Below are 23,904 nucleotides of genomic sequence, written 5' to 3' on the forward strand. Positions count from 1 at the left end.
GGGACAGGACACCAGGTGATGGGACACGAGGGGACAGGGCACGAGGCGAGGGGACACGAGGGGACAGGACACACGAGGAGACACGAGGGGACAGGAGTGAACACAGGCGCCGTCCCTGCCGCGCCGCCCCCGCCCGCTGGGGGCGCCCGAGCACCGCAGCCGCCCGTGGGGAGCGCCCCGCCCCGCCCCGCCCGCCCCGCCCATCTGGGGGGCGGGGCCCCGCCGCGCGAGGGAGGTTTGTCCCGCTCCGGCCGCCGTCCGCGCCGCTCGCCCTCCCTCTCCGGGCCCGCCATATTGTGGCCGCCGCAGCTCGGGAGCCGCCGCCTGAGGAGCCGCGATGGGTGAGGGCGGGCGCGATTCCGCCGGTCGGGGCTGCAGGACAGCGGGCGGGGGGCGCGGGGAGCGGGGCGCGGGGGAGGGGCCGGCCGGCCTCCGGGGCAGCGGGGCCGGCCCGTCCTGGTGCCGCCCGCGTCCCGCACCGGGAGCCCCGGGCGCCTCCCCTCAGCGGCGGCGGGGCGGCCTGGCGGGGCGGGGGGCTGCGGGCCCTGCCGCTGAGTCATCCCGGCGCGGCGGGGCCTTCCCCGCGCAGGGCTCTCGGAGCCGGCTGCCCGCGGCCTGGCCCGCGGGGGGCTCCCGCTGAGGGGGGCTCGGGGCGGAGGCCGCCCCCAGGGACAGGCCGCCGGGGCAGGGGGCTGCCGGGGGGGGCGGTTGCCCGCCTTAGGCAGCGCTGTCAGCCGCTCGGTGACCGGCAGCTCGGGCCTTGGGCTGCCCCGGGCTGGGGTAGGGGGGTCCGGGTGGGTAATTAATGCGGCAGTAATCGGGTTGCTGGGTGTCGGGGGCTGTTTCTGCTGCAGGCCCCAAGGTAAAAGCCTCCGGCGGTGGCGGTGGTGGAGAGGAGCTGCTGCACCTGGAGCTTCGTCAGTGTGTGATGTGCTGTCACATCCCCGGTCTTTGTGTCAATTAAATCCTGAAGTCTGAAAGAGTTTAGGACCTTGTGCCAGTGTGGTCCGACACATCTGTCCACCGTTGTAATAACCCAGCAGGACCTCGGCCATTGTAGCTTTCACGAAATAAAACTTCAGCAGCGGTGTCAAGCTTAGCAAGGCTGTCCCCGTGTGGCACGTCCCCATGGGCAATGTAAGCAGACACGTCTCCTGACACTGTGCAGGAAAGAAGCATAGTAGAGGAGTTTGCATCTTTGTAGGCAGTACCATTAAATATACTTAAGAGAAGTAGCAGGTAGCTCTCTCTGTTAGCTGCAATGAAATCTACGTTGAAGGAGTATTGTCCTTCAAAAAGTACTTTAATAGCAGTGGGCTCTTGTCGCTTTCAGCAAAGCCTGAAATTGAAGCTCCCTGCCTGGGGAGGAGAGGTGACTTTTTCTTTTTTCTTGAGGCTTCAAGTAGTAAGACAGGATTTGAATGGATGAGGTGAATGGGAAAGCCAGGCATATTCTCTACAGAGCAGAGTAAAAATCTTCTGAGAACTAAGCATTAGGGTCTTCCTCATCTTCACCTGCAGTATTGTCTTTTAACCAGACTTGCCTTTGAAAGTCTTAAAAATGACCTTTGGGGTGGGATCCAGCTTGATCAAAATGATCTCATCAGACACTCTCCTGCCATCTTCAAATCCCTCCTGTGATGTTCTGGGAAAAGTTGCTGGTTGCAAGTCTATGGCTGCAGCACCTCCCAGTCCAGAACGGTTTTTAAAACTTAATTTATAGCTTGAGATGTAAAATCTTGCCTGGTAACTTTGAGTAGAAGAATGTCCTTGGGCCTTTCGGTCAACGTCTGAAAACGGCCTGTGTTATCTGGAGCTGAGGATGTCCATGCAAAGGAGCTTCCCACCACTGCCTCCCCATTGCTTCTTGGAATTTGAAGCAGGTGTTTTTCTGACAGCAAGAATTTAATACTCCCCTTCATTTGAATTATCCTGATGTAACTTTTTCTTGACTTTTAAAATAAACTGAGACTGCTTTTTCATTGCTTTAGGTTAATAGGACTAAATGGTGGCAGTGCAACATCATTCCCCCCCTTCTTCTATGGTGCAGGCTGAGAGTGCCACAGTGTTCCTAAGTAGTTGTGATATTGGTCTTGCCTGTGTTGTTAGAAATGCTCATCAGTTCATTCTTCGTTTGCTATGCAAATGATGTGTTTAAATGCTTTTATAGTGCTGTTTAGCCTGTGGAGAAGTATGTAATGCTTGATTCTTAATAAAACTTTTGTGGCTGATGAATTTAACTAGTTTTTTTGGCTATTTTGCTTTGTTTGCTTGTGTTCAGGAGAGCAAACATGAACTTTGTGAAGGGGAGCTTGATCATTAAAATAGTGTAATAGTGAAAGTACTAATGCCTTCAGCCTTTCAGCTTTAAACCGTTGTGTTAGTGAAGTCCAGATAAACTCAAATTTGCTTAGCAAATCAGACAGTATTGTTTGTTTCTGGAGCAAAGCACATGTTGGGAAGGATGAGGTTGTTGGATTTTTATAGCCCTTTGTAATTGTCTCTGACTATTTCTGGTTGTTTTTAACCTCCTATAACTCTCACGGGTCAAGTGTGAGTTGACTTAGTTGAGGATTTAATCCCTGTTTTAAGAACTTCTACAAAGGACTCTCTGACCTCAGGTGACAGACTGTTGTACTTGATCAGTCCACTCTTCAGGAAATCTGAATGCCTCAGAATGTGTAAATCAGGTGGAAGAGGACTTAAAGCCCCCAAACCGTTCTTTTTGGGAGGGCTGAAAAGATCAGGAGGAGGTAGAATTGAAATTAACGTGTATCAAGACCTGAACCGAGGAATAGGTGGGTTCTTTCTACATCAGCGATGGATAACCTAAAAGGAAACCTAATCTCAGACTGACCCTAGTGAAGGACAAGTGTGCTGTAGGACTGTTAATTTTCCCCAAAGAGATATTTTGCTTTTCCCTTCCCCCGCCACAGCCAGCACCATCAGCGAAGCTGTTGCACATTCCAGTAGTGATATCACATCACTGGCTTTTGGTAGCTAAACCAGAAGGGAACAAGCCAATGGTGGCTGCTGCACTAGAGAGCCAAATAGCTGCATGGATAAGCGTTTTACTAGCACAGCATGTACTCTGTGCGAAGTGCCTGGCCAGAGGACGGTGGCGGGCTGGGTTTAAGACTGCTCTGAAAGAGAACTGGCTCTGCGTGTGCTTATTTGCAGTAAACGCCCAAATAACTTGTGTGAGAATATAAAAGCAGCAGAGTGAACGTGCAAAATAGACCTGCACAAGTGACAGGATGACAGAACTTGGCCACTTTGCCAGGGTTTAACAGCAGCTGGGGTAATTCCAGGGCTGTAGAGGGATTGTCTTGTGTTGCTGTTTATTTGACAGGGCTTCTTAGGTAGTGGTTCTTCTGTAGGCACAACTGTTTAACTTCCTTGTCCCTCTGCTGTCTTCTGAACAAATGAACTGATTTGGTTTTTTCTTCACTGCAAAACTATCAAGTGACACGTTCAGTATAAGCATCTGTTCTTGGCTAATTTCTGGTAGCAGTTCAGAGCTTTTTTATACAGTCTGTACAGGTAATTCAACTACTTTTATGTATTTATTATAATTAACTTCATTTAATTAGTATGTAAGAAGGACAGATTATTTAAGCTTCTCTTTCTGTAGTTTCAACTGAAATCATAAAGTTGTCCTGGACGCTTTCTGGAAGAGAATCCTCTAGAGATATTAATAGATCCATATCTGTAGTTTCTGTCAGGACGAATCCTTATGCTATCTTGCAAAGCGAGTTCTTAAGCTCGTAAGAATTGACTGAAGATACGTCTATAGAGTGCTGTAAAATGCATTACGTATCTGAGTTTCTGAAGAATTTTTGTTTCTGTTCTCTAAGTTAAGGAACTCCTTCGCCAGTGGGAGATGGAAGGAACAAAATTCACGTAAGCATTGCTAATAATAAAGTGACGCTCTTTACGAGGAAACCGGTGATTAACGTTGATATACTTGGCTAGATGAAGAGAGACACTTTGGAGTTTGAAACACTTCAGAAATGCCTAATACTGTTTACTTGTCTCTTGCATTGAAGGTTTGGGTTTTTTCCACTTAAAGCAGCAGCTTTGGTGATAGTCTGACAAAGAGTCAATGAGAGGGTGAATGCAGAAGTGGCCAGAGATTTTCTTTTCAGTTGTAAGTAGATGATAGCAATAAAAAACTATGTTTAAAACTGACATGCAGTACCTGAACGCTGAATCGTTTCCAGCGTTTCGCTGTCAGTGTGTTCGTGTGAGCTGTATTGGGTAGCTGACTGCAGAAATAACAAGTGTTTTTTGAGTTATGAGTGTTAACTATTAAGCCTTCTGGAGAAATGTGGGTTCATGAAGCAATAACCTGTAGTCAGCCTGATGTCCACTTCCCACTGACTTGTGTGCAGCCTCAGAAGATGATCAGCATATTCTTACAGGCCCCTCCTCCTCAGAGCCAAAAATATTGCAAATGCTTTGATTATTTATTTATTTTTTTAAAGAAATGCCTCAGTTACTGTAATTTGAGATAGCTTGAGTATCACATGGAGTTTTTAACATTGTTGGGGAGGTGACTAGACTTACACCTCTGATTTAACACTTCTAAGTACTCCTAAGTTACTTCTAAGGTAAGGTTCATTTTCTTTGTGTGATCCAAACTTCTCTGATATCTACTATTGCTAAATCAGTTTGCTTCAGCTGTCTTCTGTTCCTGAAGGGCACAGTGTTGAACGCACAGGCATTTTGTTGAACATAGACCCTGCAGAGAAAGACACCTACCGAGCTTACTGTCCTGGTGACTGTTGTGGAGAAGTCCTGTTTTTCCTTTTTCCATTTCTGAACCTCCTTGGCACCCTGGCACGGGGTGGTGGTGACTTACATGAATGTGATGTGGTTTATCTCTCTCTCTCTATGCAACTTGGTGACTCTGCGAAAATGAGGAGACCAAGGGCAGCAAAGAGTAGTAACCATTCCTGTGCTGCTGCTAGATTTTTCTTGCAGCAGGAGTATGATGCTGTAGGAATATATGTTTAGCTCGGAGCCTGTGCAGACGGGGAGGCAGGAGGAGATGGGAGGTTCCTCTGGGTTTTCAGGTAAGCATATGAAATGGAGAAACTTCCTGCTGGGTAGGAAAACCCCAAAGAATATAGTCAGTAAGGCCAGTCAAATGAAACAGAGTTCACTGAGCGTGTCTTGCTACTACTGACAAATTTAGGGGGGGGTTAATTGTGATTGACCAAGTTTATACTGTCACAGTGAAAACTAAGGTTGGAAGGGGCCTTTGGAGGTCATTTGGCCCAGCGCTTGCTCAGGGCTGGGAAGCTTTGAAATGTACCCAGTGGGCACTAATTGGCAGAGCAGTGCTGATGGAGTTCATCAAGTGTATTCATTTACACTTGCATAATTCTGCTACCCTTCTCCGCTCCAAACACGTGGCTGTCAGTCTTCCTGGCTGGCCAGGCTTTGCCTTAGGTATGTGTCTTATGCCCAGCAACAGCGCTGTAATAGATATCTTATGAAGATTACCTTTGTGAAAGGGTGTTTTGGCTTAAAAAAGGCCTTGTCAGATCTGTCAGCGTAACTGTTTCTCTGCTCTGCCACTTCGGCCTGACTCAGCAGCACAAGTCCTGATTTAGATGTGTGAGTCCCTGCAGTGACTCAGCTTGGAGGCTTCAATCAGCAGCTGAGAAAAATGTATGAAGTAAATGCTTTTGGTAATGCGGAGAAATGGGTAGAGTGTCATCTGGAAAGAAGCAAGGGTGGGTTTCTGATCCAGTAACATTAAGAAGCCGTTATAATCTTGGCGTGGCAGTAATGACCCTGGAATTAGTTTTCTGGCTGAACTACTGTGGCGTGTGTTGGCTTTTATGTGGATGCTTACAGGATTTAAGTGCTCTGCTGAGCCTTCAAAGTCAAACTTTCACACTGTTTTTCCCTTTCTTTAAAGTGGTAAATACCTCATGGTCATTCAGTATGAGTGTGGCAACTGTACTAGTAATTCTTTGGTTTACATGACAGCTGGAGGATTTTTTTTTTTTCCCCTCAGTGAGACCAACCATTGCCAACAAAACAGGAGCCAAGTTTCTTCCATGTCCTGAGGAGGTTTCCTTTGCACAAGGAATTGTAAAGATATTGTTCAGTTAAGCTTCATCCATAAGTTTGTTTCTGTAGCTCTTGTAAGAGGATTCTCAGCTCACAGAACACCTGAAGTCATTCCCAGCATAAATTATTAGCCTAATAAAGCCTTGCTTTGGCTTTAATGGACGGATTTTTATTAATAATTTGATTCCAAAGGTGTTAGCATTCAGTAATTGTTGACATGGGGACTTCTTAGTGTGTATGCCAAAGGAGTGCTGTATGCTAGGAGGCATGATCTCATAGTGGCTTTAAATCCCACTTAGGCAATTTTTTTCTCTGGGGAGACTAAGAAAGAATAATGGGGAAGTTGATTGGTTTCATGTGGGCTTTTAGTAGTGTGAGTTTTGAGGATGTAGGCAAACAGTCTTCTAAAACAAGTTATAAAACTGTGTTTTAACTCATCGATGCTTTCAGTCCTGAAAGATGTACCAGTCTTGGGCTTACATGTGCACTTAATATGGACCTGGAAAGGCAGCTAATTGCTTCATGTTCTGAAATGACCTTAGGAGATGATCATGGCCATTTACTCATGCCTAGTTCATAGTGAGCAGAGTTACTTGTCTGATACTTGCCTTGTCTCTCTTTCTGGCTCAGGATGATGGAGATGCTGCTTCAATCTCAGTCCTCGTTTGCAGCTGGGCGGGTAGTGGCTTCATGGGCCGTCCCTAAACGAGTTACAGACTTCCCTTGAGCATGTCACCCTGCAGAGCCACTTGCGTAGCTAAAAAATTTCTGACAGTACATGTTCCCTTTTGGCCATTCTGCCAAGTTTTCCAATTGCTGCTGTTTTCCTTGGGACAGAGCCTCTGATCCAAGACTTCCAAGTGTTTTGTTTTTTATGTCTGCCTGGTCTCTGAGGTGCCTGAGCAAAGCTTTACACAGCTATGCTTTATTAAAGTAAATCATCAGACATGTACAAATGGAGTTAAAAATTTGTCCTTCAGAGCCAGGGTTACCTGCTGTTACGTGTTCAGGATATAGAAATAAATCTTTATGTATGCAGGCTGATAATCCTTACTCTATTTAATGTCTCATGTTAGCACTGAATTTAATGCCTGATTTGGCATCTTGGGGCTAATAGTTGGCAGATCTGATTCAAGGTGCAGAGCTTGGATGCTCGATAGGAGAACTACTGAGATGCAAATACTGTCACTTTTTTTTTTTCTGTGGAGCTACTGTGAATAAAGTTCACTAATGCAGGGAGATACTTGGGTACAAAAGGCAGTGACTTGGGGTACCGTGTGAGGTCAGGGGTTTCCTAGAGCAGACCAGGCTCGGTCAGAAGTGCTATTTTAAATCAAGTCAGTCTTGCAAGTCTTAAGTTCACTGTTTTCTTGAGTGAACTCTGTGAGGTTTTGTTGTAAACAGCAGATACTCAAGTGTTCTTCCTATTTGGAAACAGTGTTAAAACTCGTGTAGATTTGTGGAAGCGTTTGGTCTGCAGAGGTGTTGGGAAGAAATGGGTTCAAAGCTCTGCAGAGTCAGTTTTTTAACACAGTACAAGCTTTTACCTCTGCATTTTTTAACTCTGCCCTAGGGAAGGTGAATCGAAGAGGCTGAGGTAAGTGTGGTGCACACCCAGAGCCCCTCTGTAAGCAGTGGTCAGGGATGGCAAAATACTGCTGAGGAAGCACGGGTGCTTCAAAGGGACTTGGAGTAGTCTGTTCTAATTGACCAGTGAAAAAGGAAAAGGTACAGATTGTCCTGTTCCAGGGTAATCAAAGGGATGCTGGACTTGGAGAAAAACAGATTCCTAGAAAACTAAGCTGTCTCTTGCAGCAGGAGGCTAGAATGGTAGGAATGAAGTATAATAAGCAAGGCCCTGAAACTGAAGTAGCTGGACTAGCTTTTGCTGTTTTTGGAAAAGCTATGTTACTGTTTCCACTGGTGGAGGGCGTGCCTCATTCTAATTCTGTCCTAATTCTTGTTGTTTTCCTTTCTTTTCTGACAATATATTCATGCTGTGCTGATATTCTAGTAGAACAGGGCAAGCTCTGGCCCTTGCAACAGTCCTGCTCCCACGCAGGCAGGCACCTGGGCAGACAGGCTTGAGCTTAGCTTGCTCTGGGGGCGAAAATACGGTTTTGTGCCTGCTGTGAAGGGACAATGCTGGGCCTGTGTGTCTGGCCATACTGTCCAAATGCCTGCATGCCCCTCTTGCATTGCCATGTACTGAAGTATTTGGAAGATGGGCAGTAAGCCTGTCCCCTTTCTTCAGCAAGTTGCTAGATGGGCTCACAGCACTGTGCCTCCTCAGGCACCCGTGCTTGGGTGCCTGCAGCCTTTCCCCATCACATGAACGGGTACCTGTACCTGTCGTGCCAGGAGGATGGTCAGGGGGGCGGCTTCTGGGGAGAGATAAGTGGTGAGCAGGCTGCAGGCACTGCCAGAACGGTTTATCTGGTGTGCAGTCTGTTTGGTGTGGTCTCAGGGGAAAAAGGGGGACCGGGAGCAGCTGCAGGCTGCGCAAATTGCTCCGGGTGAGCTGCTGCGGTATAGAAGGAAAAAGCCTTGTTGCCCAGCTTCCTTGGAGTGTGCTGCAGGTAAGCTTGGAGCCCTGGAGTTCTGGCTGGAACAACATCAGAACAATTTTGTAATTCTAGGGTGTGAGCTGATACTATCTTGATTTAAGGCAGGGCTTAGCTGGTTCTTAAAGAAGAAAAAACTGTCCTAGGAGAAGTGCAATGCGAGGTGCTGTCCCAGTAGTACAGCATTTTGTAGAGGTTAAAATCAGAGCTGCCTAAATGCAGCAGCTAAAACTTTAGAGCAGTTAAAGAAACTTGCTCTAGTTAAGTTTCCACTGCCACTTTACAGTCGAGGCCTTTTCTGTAAAAGTGAAACTTCTCAGGTGCAATGTGAAAAATCTGTCTTTTGAGTATCTTCTGTGCATCACTTGTGTCTGAGCAGGTGATTGCTTTCCCTAACCTGACAGTCCGGGTTACTCCAATAGTCTGGTTTAGTGGGATTGTTCTGCGGGTATTCACACTGATAGAATTTAATAGTTAATAACAAAGCGCGACTTGCAGATACACTGGATGAGCTAGATGTTTTGTACCAAAACACTATGAGTAAAGAATTTGTACGTGCCTGGCATCCTGCTGTCTGTTTTGTTTCATGTGTTTGGGCTTGCTGCAGTCCGTGGTGCCTACAGCATTTGCTGAGTTCACTGTGAAGTCATAATCCTGCATTTGTGACATTGATCCATTGCCATGGAAATGGGGTATAATGTCGCAAATTAGCATTCTGATGTCATTAAAGTATTGACACAGATGATGGACTGGAAAAAGTCAATGGAAATCATCTGAAGAGAGAAATGTGTGCAAGAGAAAATAGGAAATTAAGTGCCAGAGAGACCGTTGCACAGTGATGTGCTGTTACACCGCTGATGTGAAAAATCCCTCTTCAGGGGCTAGTTGTATCTGGGGCTTCCCTGCAGTATAGCAGTGTTCTTGATGCTCTGGAAATACAAATCCTTAAACCACACAAGCTGATGAGCATGCTGAATGTGCTCTGAGACTTTGCAGCACGTCTGAGTGTCTCTGGCTCTTTTCTGGACACCCAGAGCAGGGTCCAGGGTGTGCCCAGCTGAGTGGGGTTGTGCAAGTTTAGAGGCAGCTGAACTGTCATGTGTCACTTAGCTATTTATATGACTAACTGGCTGGAAATCCTGTGTATACTGTTAAGTCATTTAATCACTTTTTTGTCTTCCTTTTCTTTAAAAACTACCTTTGAATTGGAGGCTTCACTTTCCAAAGGGAGGTAACTAATTTGTCTTTGTTAGGGATTCTGTTGTAATCTTCAGAATTAAGATAGCAACTCTTTTGTGTGGCTGTACCAGCCATTAGCGTTGGGTAGTAATATGAATACAGTGACATAGCAGTGCTAGTTAAATACACTTTCTGAATTAAAATGTATATGTAGATGACACACCTTGCTACTGTAAAATCAGATATAAGCATTTAAAGCCTGTAGATTTTTTTAAAATCTTCTGTCTTCTGAATTAACTGCTTTCCAGTTAAAAAGAATTTAAAAATTTTTCAGTCTTGCCATACAGTGCTGCTGGGAAGAGGGATGGATGAGTGGGAGCGGTTGCATAGTTCCTGTGATCTTCAATCTCTGCACTTTGCCATGTAAATGGTCTTTTGGAAAGTACTGTCAAATGCCTTTAGAGACAGGCCAGCTCTTCCTCTGAAATTCATGAGAAATGAACTCAGGAAAAAAATTAATGGTTTAATAGAGGCTTCGTAGTAAGGCTGTCAGGTACAGTCCAGCTGCCGTGTGTAGTGTGGTGTGAGTAGGTTTCTTGCCTTGGCTTTATTGAGGACAGACCTTATAAAATGGAGTATTTAAGAAAGGTAAACTTCTGTAAGGCTCAAGATTTTGCAAGACCTATTGTAAGTTGATTGCTTCAACCCTACAATCAGTTTTGAGGCTCTATGCCTTTTCTTTAGTGGTGCTCAGCATGATGTAGTCCTTTTTTCTTACAACTTCTGGCTACTTTGCCCTAAGCAAGTTACTGAAAAAGACTTTCTAACCTGGCACTGGAATACAGCTTTTACTGCCGAAGAGTTGAGGTTGGTGGTTTGTTTTTAGCTTCAGAGGTGCCAATAAACTTGCAACCCATCATGCTGCACCTCTTCAAGCCTGGCGTTGTCTTTGGGTGCAGCTGTTGGCTGATGAGCTTCAAAACTGTTTCACAACTCTGAGCAGCGTGGGGTCAGGGCTGTTTGCCAGGGACATGCCTCTCTATTACAGTGTAAATCACCAGAGGAACTTGGGGTTTGGTGGAGTTTTTTCTCGATCCGTTGCTTTTCAGAAGAATGTCCTCTTGAAGTTTTGGCTAGGGAAGAGATTGCCCTCTTAGGAAGCAGATGCTGTGAAATAGCATTTTTTTTCCACAATGCTTGGTGTCTTTTTAGCTGTTTTGGGGAAACAGTAGAACTGGAAGTTGGGGTTTGTTTTTTTTTTGCTCTCCTGTTAAAATACGGGGTTTTTTTCCTAGTTGTTTCCTCTTTCCATGGCAATGAAATGTTGGATATTTGTACACTGTATGTGTCAGGTTTTTTTTCTTTGGCTTGGCTGTGGGCTTTCTTAGTAGGAGGGCAGTAAGGTCTGAAACTTCTCCAGCTGATCTTGGAAGGACTCCAGAATGGCTGGAGGCAATTGATAAGTCAGCCTGAAACTTCTTGTAAGCAATGTGGCTGAGGAGTGCTTAAAGCTTGAAAGAGGAGAGGTGAGGAGGTAGTACTGCATACTTCCACAGGACACTTCTTCCACCTGCCCTTAGCAGTTAGAAGAAAACAAAGATAGTGGCCAGCAGACTTCTGCAGAGGAGTAAGTTGCTCTCAAGGTTACTGAGCACTCTGTTGTGTATCATGGTTGCTTCCTTAGTGCCCTGAGAAAGGCACAGGTATTACGCAAATAATCTGTCATAAACGGGGGAAAAAGGGAGAGTTTGGAAAGATGTAGAAAAGGAGTGGATGTGGTTGAAACAGTGGATTACAGCTGGATGCAGCTTGAGGAATTTATATCCTTCTGTGCTCAGGTTACTGCTTGGCCTTGGTTGCCTTTAACTGTGCCAAATAGTGGAGTGTCACTTCCCTGACTAGGAGGCAAGTACACAAGTAATCCAGTTTGAAGTACCGCATTAGTCAGATATGAAGCAGCAAAATAAGTAGGTCAGGTACTGCACACTTGCAGTAACCTGGTGGGACAGACGTGGCCTATATGTTATGGACAGCTTTGCTTTTTGCAGCATTCTTATTGTTACTGTAAAATCGAGGCCTTAGTTTGCTGTGAGTTCTGTTGTATTTTTGCCATTCATGCACCGTGCACCTCTGAAACTTGGGGAGAAAAAATCAGGGTGTGGTTTATGCTGTGATGATACAAGGGAAATAATTTCTACTAAAAACAAAGTAGAATTTAGTTACAACCCTCCTGAGGACAGTGGGGCTCTTGGAATAGACACCTTTCACCTGGGTAACGTGCTCAGTATTACAAAGTTGAATCCAGGTTCCTTTTGGAACAGTAAATCTATTCTTTTGCTTCCTAGAAACTTTGTAACACTTTTGCCTTAACGGTATATCACAGGAGCTAAGGTTAGGATCATATTCCAACTTGAAGCTTCTGCTTGAGTGTTAGAGACCAGCTCTTGCAAGTAAGTTTGTTTAATCTGGCTGTTCCATGCTGCTTCGTGTGCACAGGCTTCCTTGTCAGAAAGGACGTGTTGGTAAAGGAGCAGAGTGACAAGAAATCTGAAACAGATGGGGTTTTTCTTCCTCTTCACAGAAACCATGGCGAGTCCTGCGAAGGATAACTATCGAATGAAGAGTTACAAGAACAAAGCCCTAAATCCTGAGGAAATGCGTCGGAGAAGAGAAGAGGAAGGAATTCAGCTGCGCAAACAGAAACGAGAGCAACAGGTAACTGTCATCTTGACTAGCTTGTGTACAGCCTTAACACAACCAGGATTGTGCTGCTGCCAAACTGGAATCTTCAAGGATCTGTGCAATAAGGTTCGTTGGCAGTCCTCTTGTTTTCCTGTTCTAACTCAGATCTTGCTTTTCTCTTTTTCTTTGTACCTAGTACAGAGTGTAGTTCACATCAAGAGCTCTCCAGGTGCTTTGTCCTTGGGGTACTGGAGGTTTTTATTCACAGATCCTTGTTTTTCAAGGGGTTTTTTGGATTAATTGGCGAATGGGGTTATTTCCTTGAGAAGCAGGAAGAGCAAGTGAAAGTATGGGCTGCATATATTTCTTAATTCTGAGCTGATTTTTTTGGCTTGGAGGGCTATGAAAGTAAGAGGTGATTTCCAGGTGATGTGTGTGGCTCAGACTAAATACTTGCTCTGTTAGTGTACCATCTACAAGCTGCCTTCTCCCCAGTTTCCCTAACTTGTTAGGTCAAATTCTGCACTTGCTTGTACCAGTGTCTCGGTGACTTGTGCATTTGCATATCTGAGGGCAAGACTTGGCGTGTTTTATTATTGGGGTTTGTATGCCAAACTAGTCTTCAGAGTGCAGAGCTGTTATTAATGACCGCTTCCCTATTCAGGTTGCGTTCAGTCAAGCTGACTGTATCTTGTTTGAGGAACAGGAATGTCTAGTTTTGAAGACTGTTCGTCATTGCTTTCTAATAATGACTCCTGTGTTTTGTTCCCCACTAGCTCTTTAAAAGAAGAAATGTGGAGTTGATCAATGAAGATGCCTCCATGTTTGATAGTCTCCTTGTGGATTCTTATGTTAGTTCCACAACATGTGGGGTAAGGTGCCTTTCCTTGTTGCAGTTGCGCCTTCGGATAGACTTAATACTGTGGACTGCATAGAGCTGACAAACTTCAGTGGTTTTTTTTTAGTTCTTGCTTTTGGGAATGTTGGAAATATTACTACCGTGAACTGGAGAGGTTTGCCAGGAAGTAAATAGTGTGCTGTAATCTCAAATTTTGAAGCTTTGGATTACTAGCTAAGCACAAAAATCACAGTAGGCTGTTGTGACTGTGATGCCTTAAATAATCTCAGTGTGAAATGGAACCATTGTTCTGTCCCCCTTTGCATCTTTTCAGGAGGGAGTGATCACGAGAGAGATGGTAGAGATGCTTTTCTCAGATGACCCTGATCTACAGCTAGCAACTACTCAGAAATTCAGGAAGTTGCTCTCCAAAGGTAAAAAGAACTTATCCCTGCCATGGGATCTGATGTAGCTTTTCTTTTGCAAGCATTTTTGCACATGTATTATACAGAAGTTTGGCAGCTTTGAGCTTGGGGCAAGAAAGTGAAATCTAGAAACTTGATGATCTATTATATTGCTAATGATTTACAGTTGTATGAATTGTACAGAAAGTGATTCCGGAGACTTGTCCTGCTGAACTCAGTACAGCTTGAGATCATTCAATTCAGTAATAGTTCATGCTTGTTATTCCCCTGCATTAGACCTATATACAGTTTTGATGCTGCCTTGCTGTTTCAGAGCCGAATCCTCCGATAGATGAAGTGATAAACACTCAGGGAGTGGTGGACAGATTTGTCGAATTCCTGAAAAGAAGTGAAAATTGCACACTACAGGTAAAGGAGATGGGTTATGAATTCTTCATGGCATGTAGCTGTTTAACCTTCGCAGCTTAGCAACATGAACCCACAGGTGCTCTCAGGGAAAAGTGGTGTCTTAAATCTAAAAGACACAGGTTATACGATGTATAGGAGAGAACGTAAGGCTTAGGCAAAAAAGGAAATTATAAATTGCTCTAAATTCTTGAAAGAATGCTGGCAAAACCAACATAGTTCAGCTGCAGCGGAAAAGAATTTGGCCTTCCTGTGTCTGATATTTCTGCTGGGAGGTAGTGGAGCCATGGAATAAATGTGTAGGAAGAAATTCTGTGAGGAAAAAACCTCCATTATTGGAGACTTTTAAATACAAACTAAGAGTCTGTTGGAAATGGGTTAGGTAGTGCTGATCCTGCCGTGGGGCAGAGGGACAGACTAGATGGCTTCTTGAGATTCCTTCCAGCTTGGTAATAACTATAGTTACTTTGTAGGGGTTAAAGATACTTCCATACATGGAATTTGATCCGAGTTGATGACTGCCTTCATCTTTCTTCCTCTCTTCTGGCCCAAGGCCATGGATTGTAGGGGCTTTCAAGAAGAACTGAATGGAAATCTCTTTTTAAACCCGAGTGGCAAAAGCAGGGAGCTTGCTGCTCAGCTTCACTTGAACTCAAGGCATCTTTGTGGTGCTGGCCAGATGAGAGGGTGGGCTAGAACTGGCTAGTCTGCACTAGGTATAGAAAACTTTCTACTCCACATGTGTTTATGGGCTATGTGGCTTCACTTTTCTTGCTGGAAAATGCTTGTGTAGGTGAAATGATGTGGTGTGACTGGTGATGCCTTCACTTGCTAATCCTTTGATAAGCTATAGCCTCTGAGAAGGCATTTAGCAGATGTGGCTTTTGTATTGCTCAATAAAATAAAATCCTTTCCTTTTCCTTTGAGTATTGAGGTGTCCTGTTGTGGTATGCTTTCTTTCTTTCACAACCTTTTAGTAGAAGTTGAAAGAATTATAACCAAAATTTAATGGCATATATTTTGTGAAATCAGGATTTATTATTTTTGTCACTTATTTGCTTGTTTCAGTTTGAAGCGGCGTGGGCATTGACGAATATTGCATCAGGAACTTCTCAACAAACAAAAATAGTAATTGAGGCTGGGGCAGTTCCTATATTTATAGAGCTGTTAAACTCTGACTTTGAGGATGTTCAAGAACAGGTAAGGTTCATTTCCTACTTTGGGGTTAGGGAGAGAAACACAGTGGCTTGCACATAATAAAAATGCAGTGTTTAAAATGAGTGACCAGTGTCTAACAGCTGGCTCCAGACCACAAATTGAAGTACTGTTTGACTGGAATTACAGGAAAATGCTTTCTTAGCACACTACCCTTTCTTCCTCTGTTCAGAAACTGCGTGAATGCTAAAACTGTTGCTGTTTCCTTCCAGGCTGTCTGGGCATTGGGGAACATTGCTGGAGACAGCTCTGTCTGTAGAGATTATGTCCTTAACTGCGCTATTCTTCCTCCCTTATTAATGTGAGTAGCCATGAATACTTGCCAATACAGTTCTTGAAGTCCCACTGTACTGCAGCAGAGCAATATTTGAGCTGGGCGAATAGATTCCCTAGCAATGTGTGGCGGTGATCACTGGGAATCAAACCATTGGTACCAGATAAACTGGCAGTTGAGACAAGGATCTGATCAGTAGCGTGGGACTTGGTAGATAACATGCCTTCTCACAAACCTTTACACCGCTCTGAATCTGAAGCGGGTGCTGTTGCAGCGCGCTTGTCTTTCTGAAGTCACCAGACTTGCTGTTTTCACTGCGTGTCCCTCCAGGTGCCTGCTCTTTGTGCTTGTGCTACGGACTCCAGGTGCTTGTCTGAGTGGGCTCCTCTAGGGCTGAGGAAAAGGCACAGGTCTCTGTACCCCACCTTGCCTCTGCAGCTCCGGTGTGGTGCATACCCACCGTAGTCAGAAGATCTGGCTGTCAGGCATGTGCTCTGGTTGCTCTGGAAAGAATCCATCTTGACTTTATCCTGTCCCTGGCAAACTGATGCTTTGTCACAAATGCCGTGGCTTGTACTGCTACTTCTGTCAGTCACCTGTCAGCAGTGATTGTTGACTGAAGTCCTCAGCCCACAGGACTTGCTGTCCTCATGGGAGCTGAGAGACCGTGGTTTGTGTCAGTCGGTCTCTAGTGAGGACTGTCCGACCTCACATAGGGGTGTGAGTGTCTGCCTGGGCTGAACTTGAACTTGGAACTGCACTTGACTAACTTGCCCTTCCTTCTGCAACTTGTCTAATGTGGAGCTTGCCTTCTGACCCGTGTCACTTGACGTTGTTAGGAATAATAGCTATTTATCCGAAGAAGTAGTTGCATGTCACTTCTCTTCTTGCTTACTGAGAGGTTCAAGTGACAAGCAGCATAGCTTGAGCTACAGCCAGTGGAATAGTGGTTTGAATTCCTTAAAATCATACTCGTTTTTGTTCTTTTGATTTCCTTGCTGGCGTCTGCATGAAGGATTATAATTCATGGTAACTGTCTCTTTAGGCTCCTTACGAAGTCCACCAGGTTGACAATGACACGAAATGCTGTCTGGGCCTTGTCAAACTTGTGCAGAGGAAAGAGTCCACCACCTGAGTTTGATAAGGTGAGAATAAATCCCTTGTTGGCAGACAGGTGATGGGGAGATCCCCAGTGAAGCTGTTTGTCTAAATTATTTTTGGCTGTTGGACTTCTGTAAGTCATTCTGGGAGGGAACAGGGTGAGGCTTTTCCTCCTGAGCTCGATGGCACTGTTCAGCAGATGTTTGAGTGCCTGTTTGATTTTCTGCCAGCCTTTCTGCTGAAAATTCCGTGTTGGCAGCCCATCAGCTGGACCCCTCAAATAAGGGGCAAGCCCAGGCTTCCCTGCAAGGTAGCATACACACACTGTGGGCTTTTCTGAACGCTTTTTTTAGGAACTCTGCATTTTTGAGACTTTGCTCGAATTGTGACTGAAAACTTGATTCTGAGACCTCTAAATGCTACAAAACAGGACTCCTGTAGCTACGTGGGAGCTGTGGTAGCTTTCCTCTTTCCCTTTCCTGGTGTGCTACTAGCACTAACAAAAGGTTCTGCTGGCCTTTCAGGTGTCTCATCCTTCTTTGGTAGAACAAAAATGTTTTAAGATCAATGTGCTTTCACTTTTTTTTTTAAGTGAAAGCTTGAGTGTCAAAGCTGGGAAGCCTGTGGTGAGGGATGACATCTGAATTGAGTGTGAATATAAAACCACATCTAAATTATTGAAGTACTCGGAGGTGTAGCTGTTGATGGCTGTTGCTCTGAATGCTGAGCTATTTAGGGTTATTAAGAATAAGAAATGGAGCAGTACTCTTACATAAGACATGTAAGGAGCTTCCAAATGACAGCATGCACAGTAGCACTCGTCTCAGGAGTCTAGACTTGGTCCTGGAGGAACCAATGTAATTTTAGTTTAGCAATAAGGCTGTGGAGGTAACTTTAGACACTGTGATTATGAGGTACATGAACCAACAAGGAAGCTGCTGACTTTGGGGAGGGCAGCTGTGGACATCCAGGGCTTATCTTGCCAGTCAGCATAACCGTGTGGTGTTTGCATGCAGATGTGGCGGTCCTTGACAGGATGTGATTAACCTTCTGGGCTGGTGGTTGTTGTTGTAGGTATCTCCGTGCCTGCCAGTGTTGTCCCGATTATTATTCAACAGTGACTCTGACTTGCTGGCGGATGCATGCTGGGCTCTTTCCTACTTATCAGATGGCCCCAATGAGAAAATTCAAGCAGTTATTGACTCGGGAGTGTGTCGGCGACTGGTGGAGCTGTTAATGTAAGTACCTTGTCTTGTTGCTTCAGCCCAGTGAGACTGGGAAGCGTGTGGCTGAGCATGGGTTCATATCAAAACCCGTCAAAGCACTCTTCACACCTCTCATGTGCGCAGGATCCAGGTGATGGGTGCCTGAGCTGACTTTGGAGCAGTACAGGGCCTGAAGCAGGCTGAGAGCTGGAGTTTACTGGCTTTTCTTTCTGAGAGAAATGCCTGGAAGAACTTATTGAAGAGAAGTCAGACTGAGACTTCTAGTCTGTGAAAGGAGAGAGGACTCCAGAGTGTCCTGTGCTTTCAAACTTCAAATGTGCTTATGGAAGCCTAGTTACTAGGCAAATCGAAGATGGCAAGAATAATGTCTAGCAAAAGTCAGCTTGGTTTTGTTTCTCTGATATCTGTTTGGAAATTTGGACAAAAATGTTTGCTGTGTGCAGTTTGAATGAGCCTCTTCTCTTTAGCATCTTCAGAACTGGTAGAACTGTAAGATACTTGCTTCCAAGGTTCTCCTGAAAAATTCTGGGTGTTGTCATGGGGTTAACATCTTTGTTCAGGAGGGATATGTAAAAGGTAAGATCTGTAATTAAGCTGAAGGTGATGGTGATGGAATTGGCACGTAAAGGATGAAAACTGTCTGTATTGCACCTTCATTTTCAGTTTGCTTATCCAGTGGCAATATGGCCAACTTGGTGTGTTTCTGTATGCCAGGGGATGGAATTCTAAGTAAATAATGCAGGAGATACTGGGGAGAGAATCTTCTAAATATCCAGGTGCGTGTGATGTAATAGTTGTGTTTGTGTCCTTGCACCATTTTCCCTGCAGGCACAACGACTACAAAGTGGCCTCCCCAGCTCTGCGAGCAGTTGGCAACATCGTGACAGGGGATGACATCCAGACCCAGGTGAGGGACACGGCTGTCCTTCAGGGCAATGTAGTGCCCATCACCTCTGTACCCGAGACCGGTGATCTCACTTCTGCTTTCTTTTCTCAAAAGGTGATTCTGAATTGTTCAGCTCTGCCTTGTCTCCTTCATTTATTAAGTAGCCCCAAGGAGTCAATCAGGAAAGAAGCCTGCTGGACTATATCCAACATCACAGCGGGAAACAGAGCACAAATACAGGTACAGTCTTCTCCAGCTCACCTGTCATGATCCCACGTTCCAAGCTTGGCATTAAGAATTTGCAACTTTTTTCTGATCTGACACTTAGAAGCTGGTTTTGTTCCTATCTCTTACTCTGCAGTAATTTGCAAATTTGCTGCTCCCAGCCATCTGCCAAACAAGAGCTAAAAAAAGCTTGCTAATTGTACCATGAAGGACTAGCCTGAAATGAGTCCCACAGGTTGGATCGATGGAATAAGAGGAGATCCAGCCCCTGTTTCTCCATGCTCAATTAGAGATACCCCTTTGAAAAGCTGGAGCTTGTGGAGTTTTAATTATCCTTTTAATGACCCACATACAAAGGCAGATAAGTGATGAAAGCACTCCTACAGTATTGATGCAATAATAGGGATTGTCCGCTGTGCCAGTTAAGGAACTGAACATCTAGCATTAATAGGATTTGGCTGAGGGATGAAATGGAGGAATAGCTGAAGGGTATGGCTTGAAAAGTTCTTTTACATTGGAAAATGGAAGTAGAGGTTTCTTTCAGGTTGTTAATAGCCTTTTAGAAACCATGTTGCCAATTCAACTTCTTACTACTTTTTTTTTTTTTTCTTCCCCAGGCAGTCATAGATGCAAACATTTTCCCTGTACTGATAGAAATCTTGCAGAAAGCAGAATTCCGCACGAGGAAAGAGGCAGCATGGGCCATTACAAACGCAACGTCAGGAGGAACTCCCGAACAGATCAGGTACTCCCTGTGGCTGCTCTTAGGGGAAAACTTTAGCTATGGTAGCCTTGTCTTTATGGGAACTGCAAGACAATTAAAGGGAGTAATCTGGAGAATCTCCAGGAGAGTAGCTGAGACACAGACAAAGCTGTAGCTGGATTGTATACTGTGCTGTAAACCGTAGCTTCCTTCTGAATAAGGATAAGCCAGTCCAGACTACTTTCTCTCCCCCCACCCCCCCCCACCCCTTAGTTATCTTAACTAGGCTAAATGTCCAAACTTGATGACAGCTTAAACTTAATTTGAGTAGCACCTGGATTTCAAAGGGAGTTAGCAGGTTTCTTAGAGGGGGTGTGTATACAAATGCAAATAAATGGCTAAGAATTAACCTTGCAGAACAGTAAATATATACGTTAACTTAATTGTACTTTGACTCGTTTCCCTTGCTTTTGCTAACTGAGCAGAGGTGATGCTTGCCAGATCCTGAACAAGTGTATGGTTTTGGTCCTCTCTCTTCAGATACTTGGTAAACTTGGGTTGTATCAAGCCTCTTTGTGACCTGCTGACTGTCATGGACTCCAAGATTGTTCAGGTGGCATTGAACGGCCTGGAGAACATACTGAGGCTTGGAGAGCAGGAGGCCAACCAGAGTGGGACAGGCATCAACCCGTACTGTAGCCTGATCGAGGAGGCCTATGGTAGGTTGTGGCTGGTGGCCTCGGTGCTATTGACCTTGAATGCCACAGGATGTATTGACAGGTGTCTACTATACTAGGCTTTTTTTGGTTGCTTTTCTGCTGTGTTAAGGGATCCAATATATTCCAAACTAGCCAGTATTTGCTCCAGTAATCTTGTCTTTTTAGACTCTTAACGATTGGGTGTAGGACAAAAATACCTGGAAGTAAAAACTGTCATACTTCTGATCCCAGCTTCCTAGACCTGGAGGCCAAGCTGATAATTGTGGCTTGCACCAGTTGGGAGTATTAATCAGAAATAAGCTGAGCTAAGTAAAAGTGACACTTCTGGGTCTAAGATTGCTCTAACTGTACCTGGTTCTACACTGTAGATGTATAGTAGAAATCCAGAGAGACTCAACTTTCCCTGGAGTGCCTTAATTTGGTGGTTTTTTTTGTCCTGCTCTTAATGCATTGAGGAGCAGTTCCTATTTTGGTCTGAAACTCCCTGTATGCTGCCAGTGTCTGATTTGCCCTCTCACTGACTCTTACATTGTGTGTCCTGATTCTCCCAGTAAGAATAATTCTTGAAATTCTTGAGAGTATATTGTGCTTGGGTGCTTTCTGTTCGGCAGTGAATTTAATTAGGACAGCTAAAGCTGTTGCTGCCCTTCTGCTGGAGGCTACTGGAACTGGCTCTGCTTCCTTCTCCTCCCTACCCCCTGTAACTACCGAACTGTTCAGGGCCAGTTGTTTTAATTTCACTGCAATCTCATTCAGTCTCCAGCAGGGAGCTGGGAGCACATCTGCTTTAGCTGTGTCAGCAAAACCTACTATTGAAAAAGACATTAACGCTGCCTGATACAGATGAAATCCCAAGCAGCTTTGGAATAGTTAGCTTTAGATGTCAGTGCTGCTCACAAAAATGCAAATCTTAACACAGACAAAGGTTCTTGCAGTGAACGGGGGCAAGGGTGGGAGGATGGATGTGGGACAGTGCAAATATCAAGATCTCCTTGTTTCATTGCATTCCACTTTTTTTTTTTTTTTCCCCTCCAAGGTTTGGATAAGATAGAGTTCCTACAGAGCCACGAGAACCAAGAGATCTACCAGAAGGCCTTTGACTTGATTGAGCACTACTTTGGAGTAGAGGATGACTCCGCTTTAGCTCCCCAGGTAGATGAGAACCAGCAGCAATTCATCTTCCAGCAACCTGAAGCCCCCATGGAAGGTTTCCAGCTATAATGTGCCCGCGGGGTGGGGAGGGGGGGGAAGAACACCACAACCTTGCCAGAAAGCAACTGGGAGCAGCTGATCATCCCATCCCCTCCTCGCAAATGGAAGGCTGAGCACCCACTCCACCTGTTAGAAAACTCTTCTTCCTTCAAACAACTAGCAACAGTGCTTTGTCCTCATGAAGAGAAGGGGATGTTCTTACACTTTTCTTTTTGCTGCTGCATACGTGTCTTTAAAGCTGGCATCTGGGTGGAGGAAGGACACTGAGGTAACAGACTGCACCTCTTGGGTTATATTTTTCTTTGTGGTGATCTCTTCCAAATGTCACTTCTTACCTTGGGTACTTAATTGAGATTCCAGCATCGGGTTGGGTAAGAACACACATAGAAAGTAAGCATTCTGACAACAATAATTCTGGAAACCTGGGTTGATCTATTTAATTTTTTTTGCACATGTTACTCTTTATTAAAGACTCTAATTTGCCAAGAGCAAAGCTTAGCCCTGGCCTTTCTGCGCCCCTCCTTCAGCGGACAGTCCTGTTGAACCTGGGCCAAGTTCCCCTGAAATATACTGTAAATGGACAGAGAAATGAGAAGTTCTCCCACTCCTGGGAATATTTTTCTGGGGGGAAGGCTTCTTCCCTTTGTCTAGATTTTTTTTTTGGTTTTGTTTTGTTTTTTTGAAGAACTGCTAGTGGTATTTACAAGGAGAAAATAAAAAAAAAAAAAAGGCAACAAGACCCCAAAGATGGTAACTATGAAGAGGGCAGGATGCTTGAGTGGTTTTTGAAATGGGAAGCACAGCTGCTGTTGCACAGGCTTTGTTTGCATTGCTACTGACTGACGTCACAGAACTGTTGAAATGGTGAAAACCCATCTTCATCTTTACTTGAAATATTGTAATTTTTTTTTTCCATGAAAACATGTTTTGACTTCTGGGGTGGTGGTTTTTTTTTTTTCTGACTTGGGTTGGGGTGGATCATTTTATGGGTTGGAGGAAGAGGATGTAGCTACACTTGACAGCAGTGTGTGGTATTAACTTCAGTAGCAACAGGCCTGAGTTTTCAGGTTTACCTCCTGCTCACAGTTGGATCATGTACATTTTACTTCAAAAAAAAAAAAAGTTAAATCTCTGTATTTTTTATATTATATATAGGTAGATATTTGTCTAATTGGGCTTCAGAGAAAAATATATATGAAATTTCTGTAATTTATGTAAATAGAGCGCTGTGAGGTGGGCACACCTGGAAGCGACGGCCCCGACTCACTGGTGGTCCTGCTTCTTTTCCTTTGTTTACTCACGTACTGTATCAGCCACTGTAGAGCTGTCAAACACCTCTGCCAGGCTGGAGTCACTTAGCTGAGACTTCATGGCGCAAAGGCTGACACACCAGGCTGGGCAGAGCAAAAACACTTGTGGGGTGTGGGGGCGAGCCGGCCGTGGCAGGGGGCAAGGCCGTGCCCGTGGGGGCAATGCGAGGGGCCGCAGCTCGTGTTTGGGGAGTCCTTATTGTGAAATGAATAAACTCCATCTGTGCAGTAAACCGAGGGCTGTCTACGGCGGGGGGCTCATGGGCTGGATTGGGGGGGTCTCTGGGGCAGGGCTGGGGGTCTCTGTAGGCCAAGGCTGGGCCGGGGGGCTCCAAGGGGAACTGGGACAGGCTCGCAGGGATCTCTGGACTCGGGTTGAGTGTCACGCGGGGGTGACAGGGATGGGCCGGAGGGGAGCTGTGGGGCAGGGCTGGGGGTCTTCGTAGGCCTGGGGCGGCAGGGAGCTGTGGGGCGGGGCTGGGGGTCTGCGGGGCTGGGCCAGGGGTTGCCAGCATGGACGGGGCCAGGCTGGCAGGGATCTCCGGGGAGAAGGGGGTCCGGGCTGGCGGGGGTTTGTGGGGCTGGGCCGGGGGTCTCTGGGGGCCTCTGTGGGGCCGGGCCGGGGGTCGCTGGGGGTCTCTGCGGCCTCGGGCTCGGCTGCGCTGGGCGGGGGGGCGGGGCTTCCCTGCGCGGGGCACGCTGGGAGCTGTAGTCCCCAGGGCTGCGCCGCGCGGGGCACGCCGGGAGCTGCAGTCCGCAGGGCCGCCCGCCGCGGTGGCCGCGTCTCCCCGGTGTTTCCCGGCAGCCCCTGCGGCGCCCCGGCGCTGATTGGGCGGTGGCGCGGGCTGGCGCA

At 45.7% G+C, this 23,904-nt stretch overlaps 1 protein-coding gene across 6 annotated transcripts; it reads left to right on the forward strand.

Moving 5' to 3' along the window:
- The first annotated feature begins 214 nt into the window (after window positions 1-214).
- On the forward strand, window positions 215-22,681 carry KPNA6 (karyopherin subunit alpha 6). 6 transcript variants are annotated; one of them, XM_056332038.1, is made up of 15 exons: window positions 222-341; window positions 855-1,137; window positions 12,412-12,638; window positions 13,289-13,384; window positions 13,685-13,784; window positions 14,089-14,183; window positions 15,249-15,380; window positions 15,608-15,696; window positions 16,715-16,814; window positions 17,845-18,008; window positions 18,825-18,903; window positions 18,997-19,122; window positions 19,725-19,852; window positions 20,351-20,529; window positions 21,566-22,681. In XM_056332038.1, exons 3-15 carry the CDS (start codon window positions 12,417-12,419, stop codon window positions 21,748-21,750), a joined length of 1,695 nt encoding a protein of 564 aa, XP_056188013.1. In that variant the 5' UTR covers window positions 222-341; window positions 855-1,137; window positions 12,412-12,416; the 3' UTR covers window positions 21,751-22,681. The 6 variants fall into 6 exon arrangements, with proteins under 6 accessions (XP_056188011.1, XP_056188017.1, XP_056188013.1 ...); XM_056332036.1 differs by lacking the exon at window positions 855-1,137 and having other exon boundaries at window positions 215-341; XM_056332042.1 differs by lacking the exon at window positions 855-1,137 and having other exon boundaries at window positions 215-341; window positions 12,412-12,545.
- The last annotated feature ends 1,223 nt before the right edge of the window (window positions 22,682-23,904 follow it).

Source organism: Falco biarmicus, chromosome 3 (genome assembly GCF_023638135.1).
Source record: "Falco biarmicus isolate bFalBia1 chromosome 3, bFalBia1.pri, whole genome shotgun sequence".
Lineage (NCBI taxonomy): Eukaryota > Metazoa > Chordata > Aves > Falconiformes > Falconidae > Falco > Falco biarmicus.